At 44.7% G+C, this 13885-nt stretch overlaps 1 protein-coding gene across 1 annotated transcript in view; it reads right to left on the minus strand.

Annotated features, from left to right (window-relative positions):
* The window catches only part of LOC121002434 (meprin A subunit beta-like), a 93911-nt gene extending 80603 nt beyond the window's left edge, over positions 1-13308 (minus strand). The window contains exon 1 of the mRNA XM_040433890.1: positions 12889-13308. Within this exon, the coding sequence (XP_040289824.1) occupies positions 12889-13308 (420 nt within the window). The remainder of the gene's footprint in view (positions 1-12888) is intronic.
* Positions 13309-13885: the final 577 nt, after the last annotated feature.

A 13885-nucleotide genomic window follows, 5' to 3' on the forward strand; every position in this document is an offset into this window, starting at 1 on the left:
CAGTAATACAGGGGAGGGAGGGGGGGCCCACTGGCCACCAATGAATGGACAGTAATACAGGGGAGGGAGGGGGGGCCCACTGGCCACCAATGAATTTAAAACTGGGGAGGGGGGGGTGCCCCCTCCTGCCTGGCAGCACCTGATCTCTTACAGGGGGCTATGATACGCACAATTAACCCCTCAGGTACGGCACCTGAGGGGTTAATTGTGCGGATACCCAGCCCCCTGTAAGAGATCGGGTGCTGCCAGGCAGCAGGGGGCAGTCATGTACACAGTTCGTAGGATATTCTAACTTGAAGCGTCCCCATCACTATGGGAACGCCTCTGTGTTAGAATATACTGTCGGATCTGAGTTTTCACGAAGTGAAAACTCAGCTCTGAAAAAGCTTTTATGCAGACGGATCTGAGATCCGTCTGTGTGAAAGTAGCCACGGACACGGATCACGGACGTGGATGCCAATCTTGTGTGCATCCGTGTTTTTTCACGGACCTATTGACTTGAATGGGTCCGTGAACCATTGTCCGTAAAAAAAATAGGACAGGTCATATTTTTTTGATAGACAGGAAACACGGATCACGGCAGCGGATGAACAACGCTGCATTTTCCGAGTTTTCAACGGACCCATTGAAAGTCAATGGGTCCGCAGAAAATCACGGAAAACGGAACAACGGCCACGGATGCACACAACGGTCGTGTGCATGAGGCCTTATATAGAGCAACCAAAAATCATATGTATCCTAAGATAGTACCAACAAAACTTCCCCCCTATCTCGTAGTTTCTAAAATGGGGTCACTTTTTGGGAGTTTCTACTCTAGGGGTGCATCAGGGGGGCTTCAAATGGGACATGGTGTCAAAAAACCAGTCCAGCAAAATCTGCCTTTTAAAAACCGTATGTCATTCCTTTCCTTCTGCGCCCTGCCGTCTGCCCGTACAGCGGTTTACGACCACATATGGGGTGTTTCTGTAAACTACAGAATCAGAGCCATAAATATTGAGTTTTGTTTGGCTGTTAACCATTGCTTTGTAACTGGAAAAAATTATTAAAATGGAAAATCTGCCAAAAAAGTAAAATTTTTAAATTGTATCTCTATTTTCCAATAATTCTTGTGGAACACCTAAAGGGTTATCAAAGTTAGTAAAATCCGCTTTGAATACCTTGAGGGGTTTAGTTTCTAGAATGGGGTCACTTTTTTGGAGTTTCTAATCTAGGGGTGCATCAGGGGGGCTTCAAATGGGACATGGTGTCAAAAAACCAGTCCAGCAAAATCTGCCTTCCAAAAACCGCATGGTATTCCTTTCCTTCTGCGCCCTGCCGTGTGACCGTACAGTGGTTCACGACCACATATGGGGTGTTTCTGTAAACTACAGAATCAGAGCCATAAATATTTAGTTTGGTTTGGCTGTTAACCCTTGCTTTGTAACTGGAAAAAAATTATTAAAATGGAAAATCTGCCAAAAAAGTGAAATTTTGAAATTGTATCTCTATTTTCCATTAATTCTTGTGGAACACCTAAAGGGTTAACAAAATTTGTAAAATCAGCTTTGAATACCTTGAGGGGTGTAGTTTCTAGAATGAGGTCATTTTTGGGTGGTTTCTATTATGTAAGCCTCACAAAGGGACTTCAGATCTGAACTGGTCCTTGAAAAGTGGGGAAAAATTTCAAGAGTTGCTTTTAAACTTCTAAGCCTTGTAACGTCCCCGAAAAATAAAATGTCATTCCCAAAATGATCCAAACATGAAGTAGACATATGGGGAATGTAAAGTAATAACTATTTTTGTAGGTATTACTATGTATTATAGAAGTAGAGAAATTGAAACTTGGAAATTAGCTAATTTTTCAAATTTTTTGGCAAGGCTACCAAATCATAAGCCAATTCTGATGCAAAATAGGGGCCATGTCATACAGGCCTTACAGCTGCTACATAGACAGGATTCATTGTGCGTCTAATTTTTCCTTCCTTCTGACAGATCAGAAGAAGGATCAAATAAATGATGATGTCAACCAGGCCAAAAAGGCAAAATAGTGGCCCAGTCATGGAGTGGGGAGGGTGGGAACAGCATGAGAAGTCCACAGAGAGGCCCAATGACAGAGTGGTGAGGTGGCAGCAGCATGAGGAGACCACAGAATGGCCCAGTGACATAGTGTTGAGGTAGCAGCAGCATGAGGAGACCACAGAGTGGCCCAGTGACATAGTGTTGGTGGCAGCAGCATGAGGAGACCACAGAGTGGTGAAGTGGCAGCATCATGAGGAGATCACAGAGTGGCCCAGTGACATAGTGTTGAGCTAGCCGCAGCATGAGGAGACCACAGAGTGGTGAAGTGGCAGCAGAATGAGGAGACCACAGAGTGTTGAAGTGACACTAGCATGAGGAGACCCCAAAGTGGCCCAGTGACTCAGTGTTGAGGTGGCAGCAGCAGCATGAGGAGACCACAGAATGGTAAAGTGGCAGCAGTATGAGGATACCACAGAGTAGCCCAGTGACATAGTGTTGAGGTGGCAGCAGCATGAGGAGACAACAGAGTAGTGAAGTGGCAGCAGTATGAGGAGACCACAGAGTGTTGAAGTGACACTAGCATGAGGAGACCACAAAGTGGCCCAGTGACTCAGTGTTGAGGTGGCAGCAGCAGCATGAGGAGACCACAGAATGGTAAAGTGGCAGCAGTATGAGGATACCACAGAGTAGCCCAGTGACATAGTGTTGAGGTGGCAGCAGCATGAGGAGACAACAGAGTGGTGAAGTGGCAGCAGTATGAGGAGACCACAGAGTGTTGAAGTGACACTAGCATGAGGAGACCACAAAGTGGCCCAGTGACTCAGTGTTGAGGTGGCAGCAGCAGCATGAGGAGACCACAGAATGGTGAAGTGGCAGCAGTATGAGGATACCACAGAGTAGCCCAGTGACATAGTGTTGAGGTGGCAGCAGCATGAGGAGACCACAGAGAGGGGATGTGGCAGCAGCATGAGGAGACCACAGAGTGGTGATGTGGCAGCAGCATGAGGAGACCACAGAGTGGTGATGTGGCAGCAGCATGAGGAGACCACAGAATGGTGATGTGGCAGCAGCATGAGAAGACCACAGAGTAGTGATGAGGCAGCAGCATGAAGAGACCGCAGAGTGGCCCAGTGACATAGTGTGGAAGTGGCAGCAGCATGAGGAGACCACAGAGTGGCCCAGTGACATAGTGTTGAGGTATCAGCTGCATGAGGAGACGACAGTGTGATGAGGTGGCAGTAGCATGAGGAGACCACAAAATGGCTCAGTGACATAGGGTTCAGGTAGCAGCAGCATGAGGAGACCACAGTGTGGTGAGGTGGCAGCAGCATGAGGAGACCACAGAGCGGTGAAGTGGCAGCAGCATGATGAGACCACAGAGTCGCCCCGTCACATAGTGTTGAGGTAGCAGCAGCGTGAGGAGACCACAGAGAGGTGATGTGGCAGCAGCATGAGGAGACCACAGAGTGGTGATGTGGGAGCAGAATGAGGAGGCCACAGAGTGGTGATGTGGCAGCAGCATGAGGAGACCACAGAATTTTGATGTGGCAGCAGCATGAGGAGACCACAGAGTAGTGATGAGGCAGCAGCATGAGGAGACCACAAAGTGGCCCAGTGACATAGTGTGGAAGTGGCAGCAGCATGAGGAGACCACAGAGTGGCCCAGTGACATAGTGTGGAGGTAGCAGCAGCATGAGGAGACCACAGTCTGGTGAGGTGGTAGCAGCATGAGGAGACCACAGAGTGGCCCAGTGACATATGGTTGAGGTAGCAGCAGCATGAGGAAACCACAGTGTGGTGAGGTGGCAGCAGCATGAGGAGACCACAGAGCGGTGAAGTGGCAGCAGCATGATGAGACCACAGAGTCGCCCCGTCACATAGTGTTGAGGTAGCAGCAGCGTGAGGAGACCACAGAGAGGTGATGTGGCAGCAGCATGAGGAGACCACAGAGTGGTGATGTGGGAGCAGAATGAGGAGGCCACAGAGTGGTGATGTGGCAGCAGCATGAGGAGACCACAGAATTTTGATGTGGCAGCAGCATGAGGAGACCACAGAGTAGTGATGAGGCAGCAGCATGAGGAGACCACAAAGTGGCCCAGTGACATAGTGTGGAAGTGGCAGCAGCATGAGGAGACCACAGAGTGGCCCAGTGACATAGTGTGGAGGTAGCAGCAGCATGAGGAGACCACAGTCTGGTGAGGTGGTAGCAGCATGAGGAGACCACAGAGTGGCCCAGTGACATATGGTTGAGGTAGCAGCAGCATGAGGAAACCACAGTGTGGTGAGGTGGCAGCAGCATGAGGAGACCACAGAGTGGTCCAGTGACAGAGTGGGTAGGTGGGGGGCAATACCAGTACCAGCTGAAGATGGTGGCTGGCAGTAGGAGCACCAGTGGCATCAGACGGGTGGCTGTCCGCCTGTATCATAAGAAATCGTTTATGGCCTTTCTCTGTCCATATAATCAGTCCAACATATGGAGGGTGGAATTCCAACAGGTGGAAACGTTGCATATTCTGCCGCTGCAGCTCAAGGAGGGTGTGCTTTGCGGTGTCCGAGTGGCTGAAGTGCATTCAAAGTTTCCTGGCCATTTTCAGGATGTCTTGCAGATGGGGTGAAGACTTCAGGAACCGCTTTACAACCAAATTGAACACGTGCGCCATTAAGGGTATGTTCGTCCCGTTGTCGGTCACCATGGTTCCGATTTTGAGTTGTCAAGGAGAAAGCCAGGATTCGATTTCTTGATGAAGGAAATGGAGCAGTTCCTCCCCTGTGTGACTCAGTTCGCCCAGGCAATCTAGGTGCAAAACAGCATGACACCGCCGTGCCCTGCACATGTAGTATGCTGGAGGGGCATTGTGAATTGTCCCTGCAGTAGAGGCTGAGGACACGGTGGAGGATGATAGGCAGAGGTGGACATTGTCGCAGGACCAACAACGTGAGAACTTGGAGGCGGAAGCAGCGTTACCTGGCCAAGTTGCTGGTGTGGCTGGGCAGGAACCACATTTACCCAGTGGGCCGTGAAGGACATTTATTGTCCTTGACCGTAGTTACAGCTCCACACATTGGCGCTGCCGTGCACTTTGGCAGACACCGTACAGGCTCAAAGACTGGCCCACCTTCTGTTCTATATATGTGTGCAGGGCTGGTACTGCCTTTTTGGCAAAGAAATTACGACTTGGGACTCTCCACCTCGGCTCGACACAAGCCATCAGTTCTCTGATAGGTGCAGAGTCCACCACTTGGAAAGGGAGGGACTGCAGCACCAGCAACTTGGCCAGGAGCACGTTCAGCTTCTGCGCCGTTGGATGAGTGCACGCATACTGTTGTCTCTTGGCAAGCGCTTCGGTGAACGATTGCTGATGGAATGACTGAGGAGCAGGAGCATCAGGACCAGCAGATGATGGGAAGGACAGACAGCTCCCTTCGGCTGAGGTTGTGGAACCTTGACTGCATGAAATTGGGTGCTTTCCACTGGGTGATGCAGCGGTTGCTGCGGCAGGCTGGACCACCACATCGAAGCTACGGTTCTCCCAGGCCACTTTATTGTAATGCTGCATGTGACGCACGGTCGTGGTGCCAACATTGGCACCCTGGCCACTTTTCGCCTTCTGCCCACAAATTCAGCAAATGGCCATGTTCACCTCCTCCGGCGGCCTAACAAAAAATTGCCATTACACCGAGTATGGCATTTCCCCCCCAACACTCCGCACTGACTGCCTGCTACCGCCGTAAACCCCTGCAACGCTACTTTCCGGACCGGTAGGCTCCTGCAAAGTGGGCATCTTTAGCTCCCGACCTCCCACTGCTGCCACCCTGCTGACTCACTGCCACACTGCTACCCTGCTGGCTTAGCCGCTGCCTCACGCACAAGCTGCCACCCTCTTCTCCTGATGATGAGGATGATGAAGCCCCTTCACCCGGCTCCCAAGTGCGATCAGCTACATTATGATCATCATCCGCTACTGTCTGCACGTCACTGATGTTCCCCTGAACAGTCTCAGGGCCAGGAGCCTGACCGCTCGCAACACCTGCTCCCGCACGACTCTCATCATCACTACTTGCCTGCCTAACGGAGGAAGTAGCAGATGTCTCCTCCAGATCTTGGCTGGGCAGTAGCTGCTGACTGTCCTCTAGTAACTCGTCCTCGCTGAAAAGTGGAGCCGAGCCTACGGCATATAATACTTCTCGCTCTGAGGGAACTGAAAACTACAGCGGAAGTTTCAGGACAGGAGGGGGCACAGGGCCTGCTCCCGGGCCATGCCAACTAAGCGTCATGTCAGAGGAACCCACAGACTCTTGGCTGGGGGTGTCTGATGTCACTTGCGACGAAGTTGAAGACCGAATCAACCATTTATGCACTGCTGGGTTGCTGGTCAAGACATGACCGCTAGATGACACCAGGAGCTCAGGCCTCTCGCTGTGACTCCTGCTGCCACCCCCCCTTCTTCTGCTGCCTGCGACAGAAACATTTTGCCCACTGACCTGTCATCTGTCTCTATGACATACTGTACAATAAAAGAATTTAATTAAAATTAAAATAATACCCCCCAAAAAGGCTGTAGTACAATGTTACTTCACCGCTGAACGGCAATTAAGACATATATATTTTTTTCTGATTAATAAACTACCCTCCCAAAAAAATAATAATCACAATTCACCGCAGAAGGTCAATTAAGACGTATTCTTTTTCCTTAACTACGCCCAAAAAAAAAAAAAACAATCACAATTCACTGCAGAACTGCTAATGGGACATACGTATATTTCCTTTTTCTTCACCACATAAATGGCTGTAGTACAATGTAACTTCACCGCTGAATGCCAATTATGACATATATATATTTTTTTTTTCTGATTAATAAACTTCCCCCCCTAAAAAAATAATCTAAATTCACTGCAGAAGGTCAATTAAGACGTATTCTTTTTCCTATTAATACACCCCCCAAAAAAACAAAACAACGTAAAATCAACGCAGAATGGCTAATGGGATGTAAGTATCTTTCCTATTAATACACCCCGTAAATGGCTGTAGTACAATGTAACTTCACAGATGAACGGCAATTATGACATATCTTTCCCTTTTTTTTCCTATTAATAAATGCACTGTGAATGTTTACATGGTGTGTTCAATAAAAACATGGTAACATTTAATTATTTGTGTGTTATTAGTTTAAGCAGACTGTGATTGTCTATTGTTGTGACTTAGATGAAGATCAGATCACATTTTATGACCAATTTGTGAAGAAATCCATATCATTCCAAAGGGTTAACATACTTTTTTTTGCAACTGTATAATGCCTCCCTATCCTTTCCCTGCACCTTGACTAATCTATCCCTGAACTTGTAAATCGTTTTTTTTTAGCACAATGAAGTCTTTCCTAGCACTGTCCCGAGCGCCTGCTGACGTCTCTCCCTGCATTAAGTACACTGGAAAATGACAGAATCCAAAATGGCTGAGGCTATTTATAGGGCTGTGACATCACAGGGGCTGCATGCATGGCAGTGTGGGTGATCCCTCGTTCCCAGAGTTCTTTGCTCCATGTCCTAACACGTGCAGCAACCATTTTAGGAAAAAATGCAATTCGTTACCACGAAGCGTGAGGAAATTCGGATTCCGAGTGAATCCATTTTTTCCTAAAATTCGGATCGAATTCCACTTCGTCAACTTCGATTCACTAATCTCTAATCTGGAGGAAAGAACAACCATCTGTCTATGTCGTGGAATGTATACATCTACCTTAAGGCAGCTAAAGTGTTCTATTGGTTTACTAAAGTGGACTCCTCTTTCTTTTATCACCTATTTGCACCCAAGAGTTCTGAAGTCACAAATCTAAGTGACCTTACCTTCCATGCACCTTAAACCCTATACCACCAAGAATACCTAGACTCTCATCCAGCAGGAGAACCCCTTAAACCTAGAGTGCACATATGGTCATGTAGATGAGGCTTAAACCACTCTTGGCTGCATGTGCTTAAAAATGATAGAGAGCTAAACTGAAGTCAACTCGCTGTAGTCAAACAACTGTGATGCAAACTACATTTGTGCCTTTTGTACAAGTTACACAATAGCTTTGGTAATTTCAGGTGGTTATAGGTTTTTCTAATAAAATACTATGTAAAGTAGGGAACTATATGTTTAATATAATAAAGAAACAGTTGGTTAGTAATTAGTCGAGATGAGCGAATTTGTAGAAATTTGATTTGCATATGATTTGGCTGAATTGGCCAGTGGATTCAATTCAGGTCCCCACTCTCTCTCTTCTTCCTTCTCTCTCTTTATGACAAAATGAAACTTACATTTCATTATCTGTGGCATGAAGAATATGGATTTTTTGTGTCGTGCATTTAAAGATTTGCCATATAAATAGCAAATGATCAAATGGGCATCTTGAGCAGTGATGTATTGGGGCATAACTACACCTTTTATTTTCTTAGTCACACCCACAGATATTGCCAAAACTGGACAGTTTCACTGCTTCATTCCTCCACATTATAGACCTTTTTTTTTATTTGTGGTTAAAGCTTAGCATATGCTATACAGTATATGCCCTACCACTCCCAGGTCTCTGATTGAGGGACATGACTTCATTACTTCCTGAATACTCTAAGTTGTTGAGCTGCAACACCACAACACAGCTCATGGACAAAAGTGGCGCAAATTATGGGGTAAAAACATATATACTGTACAACCACTTTATCCCTTTCCAGATCTCTGTTGTAAAAGTAGTAATAGAACGGCAGAAGTCGGGTGCTACGGGTGCCATAGCCACCGGGTTTCTGCTGTTTCATACAGCAGAAACGTGGGGCTAATGCCTGTGATAGGTGGTAATGCTGATCACAGGCATTTAACCCCTCAGATGCCGTAGTCAAATGTGACCATGGCATCTGAGAGCACAAAACTCAGAAGCGCTGTGCTTCCAGGCCTTGACTGGCTCCCCCATGCGGTGATCAGGGGAGCCGTTTGTTGACTGTGACAGGCGGGGGACTGCTGAGGCTCCAATGGTTTTCACAGGAATATTCCAATGTAGGCCTGCAGGTGGCAGCATTAAATTGGAATATACTGAATGTTCTATTTATCATTGGATTTATTTCCATTGATATATAGAAATGGCAGTCTAAGGATTGCATGATGTTAGGCTCTTGGAGGCGTAAAAGAAAGTAAAAAAGTAAAAAAAAAGCTTTCAAAAATATAAAAAAAAAATATATATATATATATATATATATATATATAAATTTAAATCGCCCTCTTTCCCCAGAATAAAAATAAAAATAAACACAAAAAAAAAAAAAAATACCATATGCATCACGGCATGCGAAAATGCTCATACTATTAAAATATTAAATTATTAGAAGGAATTAACTTTACTGCAGAGCACAGCTCCCTCCCCAAATTACAATCCTGGTAACTGAAGTCTATACTCAAGGGGTCAAGCAGGTTCAATCAGTAGATAACTCTGCAGTTTTAAACATGCTGAAAGTCTAAACACAATGAATGAGCCATATACAATATCCTTTAAATTCTTTTTTGAGGGGTGCTGTTTTGTGTTCTTTGCTTTATTTACATATTTAAGGACGTATTACAGTTGCCCCATGATATTTTTTTTTACAATTTTACATTGGAGAAGCTTGTGAGGATCTGTCTCTGATTTGAGGCTTATTTGTCAAGAAAATAATAAAATGGAGGTTTGCCAACTTCTGGAAGAGTTGTTACTTTGAAATCCTCATCTTATACAATGACCATGAAGACAATAAGGTCTCTTTCTGATATAGCTGTTTTTTTTTTTTTACCTAATATTGTATTGTATAGCAATGGCCAGCTGTGAATTCCCTTTAAACCCAGTGATATATGTATTATTCGTTTTTTTAAAACATCTCTAAACTTTTGCTGCTATATTAAAATTAGAATTTAGAAATTCAAGCAAACTCACCAGGCTTTTGTGGAAAAGGCTGAAATAAAATAAAAATATGTGTATTACCATTACAATTTTGGTCATCTTTAGAGTCTGTTCATGTTTGTATAGTGCCCTCATAATAGAAGACACCATAATGCAGTGCCAGATTCTTGATACGGATTCCATTGACTTATATGGTTCTGCGTCACTGCGTTCTGCGCCACTCGGTGCTAATGTACAGAGCTATTCTCCTCTAAAGTCTCTGCAACAATTTTTTGAGTCAGATTAATATGAAATAATATAAACAAAGCTCTGTATGCCTATGTATGAAATTTGATGCATAGGGTGGTACGGTAAAGCCCCTGCACTTCTATAGGAGGTCTGTTTTTATAGAGTCATAAAACAGCCCTGGCATTACTGCCGTAGTCAGTTCTTAAAATATTAATTTTAGATACATTCTGAGTCTATGCTATGTTTTTGAGGAACAGTGACACATCACATAAGTACTTCTACATTTAGAGGGGATTCTCTTACCAGACCACAAGCGACCTGTAGAAAAGCAAGTATTAGGAGCACATGGAAATCCATTGACAAGTGAGAACTTCATGAACAAGTGAGAACTTCATGAAATCACGAAATAAAAAATGTTGGACACTTTGAGTTCTTTTTAAACCATATCAGTAATTTGCATACATAATTTTATACAAGTAGGAAAAACCATTTTGTGTACTAAACCTTCTCATAAAACCATTTTAATGATTTCTTCTTGCTCTTGAACGAGAAAGAAGTAAATTCTCAACACAATACAGGTGTGTTAACATGTTTTATTTTTATGACTGGTGAAATGATTAACATTTTATCTTTCAATATATCTTTATTGAGAAGTTTTTTCATATATCCAAAGAATACAGTGACCAAAGGAATCGTACATATTACCCGTGCAACGGGTTATATTACATTAGTGTGCATTGTTCGCATGAACAAGATAATATCATGTACTCCAATGATTTCATCCATAAAACAGTTTGATATAACATCAGTACATTGCAATAACACAGTCTTACAAAATAAACATGGGAAAAATAACCAAAGTGGAAAGGAAAAGAAAAGAAAAGAGGCAGAGTTTGTATAGAAGACCAAGGCTTCAGGGTGTACATCATAAGCAGCAATCAATGCGAGCAGATTGTTGTATAGGTAAATGGCATTTGTGTTTAGAGATTATTAGTGTCAATTTGTTGATCATTGGATGTATTGGTCCATTGCGCCCATTCCCTTTCAAATCTGCATAACGCAAAGCCTTTGTGTGCTATCATCTTTTCAAAAGACCTAGTAGTGTCTACTGAATTAATGATTTCCTGTATGGTCGGAATAGTTGAGCTTTTCCAGTACCTAGTTATAGCCAACTTCGTGGCTAGGAATAGATGCATAGCAATGGTCCTAAAATTATACGGGATTTCCGTAATATTAACAAAGAGTAAGGCCAGAGCCGGGTCTCTATTTAGCTCACGGCCTGCTACCTTTTCCACTAGTTGGAAAATGCTAGACCATAAATCTTTTAGCAGAGGACAGCTCCATAGTATATGTATAAGGGACCCCCTACCGCCACATCACCTCCAGCACAGCGGCCCCAAGCCAGGATAAATGCGGCTCAGTTTCAAAGGGGTAAAATACCATCTGAGTAGAGTTTTTGAGTAAGCTTCAAGGTGAGATACACATTTCAGTCGTTTAGTCGCATATGTAATAGCTGTAGACCACTGCCTAAGAACGTATAGAGAGGGCGAATTCCCTTCCACTTGGAGTGTGTCAAGTTCCATTGGTTCAGGAGCTCCGCATGTGAATGAACCATGAGCGTAGGGTTAGTAGCTAATAGGTGGCGAATCCTCAGATACTTATAAAAGTCATTTTTATGTATTTTGAACCGATTTTGCAAATTCTCAAAGGAGTCAAGATCCTTCAGGTGGAGCAAATCAGCAACCGTTGCTACTCCTCTCTCTCTCCATCCCTCTAAAGAGAGATTAGGAATGAGGTATTGCAGCGCCTCTATTGGTGTGACTTTTGCTATGGAAGTGATCGTTCCACGATCGCCACCATGATATCTTTTCCAGGCTTTCAAGGAGGTGGAAAGTAAATACGGGAGGGATTGTGAGGGTATCTCCTTGAAAAGGGAAGCTAACAATATTGCCTTTAAGTTATGGGTTGGGGCAAGGGTCTGTTCAATGTGGACCCAGTGTTTGGGGTTATCAGCGGCCCACCATTCCTTGAGTTGGTGTACTCTAGTGGCAAGGTAGTAGTCATAGATATTTGGGAGGTTTAGGCCGCCCACTTTCCTAAATTTGGACATTATTGACTTAGCAATGCGGGGTGGACCTTTCTTCCAGATAAACTTATTCAGTAGTTTGTTGACAGTGTTAAAAAAAGAGCTGGGGAGGTCCAATGGGAGAATTCTGAATAAATAGAGAAGCTTAGGGAGCACATGCTGCTGGAAGGCTGCTACTCTGCCTAACCATGATAGTTCAGTTTTCATTATGCTATCCAGTTCTTTCTGGAGATCTAAGAGGAAACTGGGAAAATTTGCGTCATACAATTTTGGAATAGTGGGAGTAAGTTGGACCCCAAGGTATTGAACTCCTGTTGTCTGCCAATCCCAGGGGTAGGTTTGTTTTAACTGGTTCAGGGTATGGTTGGTTATAAAAAGGGGGAGGGCTTGGGATTTACTCTCATTAAGTTTATAAAATGATAAAGTGCCATATGTGTGGATGACCTTTCTCAACTCGTGAAGGGACAAGGTCGGGTTGGTTAAGGAAAGGATTATGTCGTCCGCATATAATGAAAGGGTGTGTTGCCTGTCACCTATCCGGATTCCTCAGATATTCTCATTTTGTCTGATAGCCTGCGCTAACGGCTCTAGGGATAGAATAAAAATAAGGGGGGAAAGGGGGCACCCCTGCCTTGTTCCATTTGAGAGGTTAAAAGGGTCTGACAACTCCCCGTTGGTTAAAACTTGGGCAGCAGGGCCCTTGTATAATGCTTCTATAGCTTTGATGGTGGCGACAGGGAATCCCATCTTATGGAGCACCGAGAAGGCAAACGACCAGTTTACTCGGTCGAATGCCTTCTCGGCATCCAGCGTAAGAAACACCGCGGGTATTCGCAGTTTGTTGACTCTGTCAAGGAGGTTTAACACTCTTCTAGAGTTATCAGTGATTTGCCTACCCACTACAAAACCCACCTGGTCAGGGGCAATCAGGGACGAGATGGTCTCCGCCAATCTGTTCGCTAGTAACTTGGCATAGATTTTTAGGTCAGTATTGAGGAAGGAAATAGGCCGAAAATTTTGGGGGATAGTCGGTTCTTTACCAGGTTTTGGCAAGGTGACAATAGTGGCCTCTAGCATCTCTCTGGGCATATAACCATCCGACATAGTCCTCACTAGGGATGAATGAAGATGCGGACCTAGAATTTCTGAGAAGAGTTTATAGTAGGAGTTAGACAGGCCATCCGGACCAGGACTCTTATGATGGGGTAATTGCTTGATAATACGCAATAACGTTGGGGATGCGTATTGGGTGCATAAAGACTTACCAAGGTGTACAGGATGTTATTTAGATAACATACGTGAATGATATACCGCCCTCCGGAGTCGACGATAGAGGATACCGCAGTATACGCCACCGTGTTTTTGATTGCTAGCACACTCCTCTTTTCTTCTTGGTGCAGTGAGCCTGGAGAATAACTGGGAAACATCTATGTTTAAGACGGTCAGCATCAGCAGCTAATATATGTGTCTCTTGGGCACAGAATATGTCGCACTGCAGGGAGAGGGCCTCCCTCCACATCAGGTTGCGCTTGTAAGGGCTATTCAGCCCCCTAACATTTAAAGTGCTAAGCTTTAGTACCATTTATAATCAATAATGCTATTAACGCAAAAAATATCCTGAGGCGGAGGGAGGCACAACCCCAGCAGCCAAGGACGTACATAAGTAAATATAGCATAGCGT

Source organism: Bufo bufo, chromosome 5 (assembly GCF_905171765.1).
Source record: "Bufo bufo chromosome 5, aBufBuf1.1, whole genome shotgun sequence".
In the NCBI taxonomy this organism is placed as follows: Eukaryota; Metazoa; Chordata; class Amphibia; order Anura; family Bufonidae; genus Bufo; species Bufo bufo.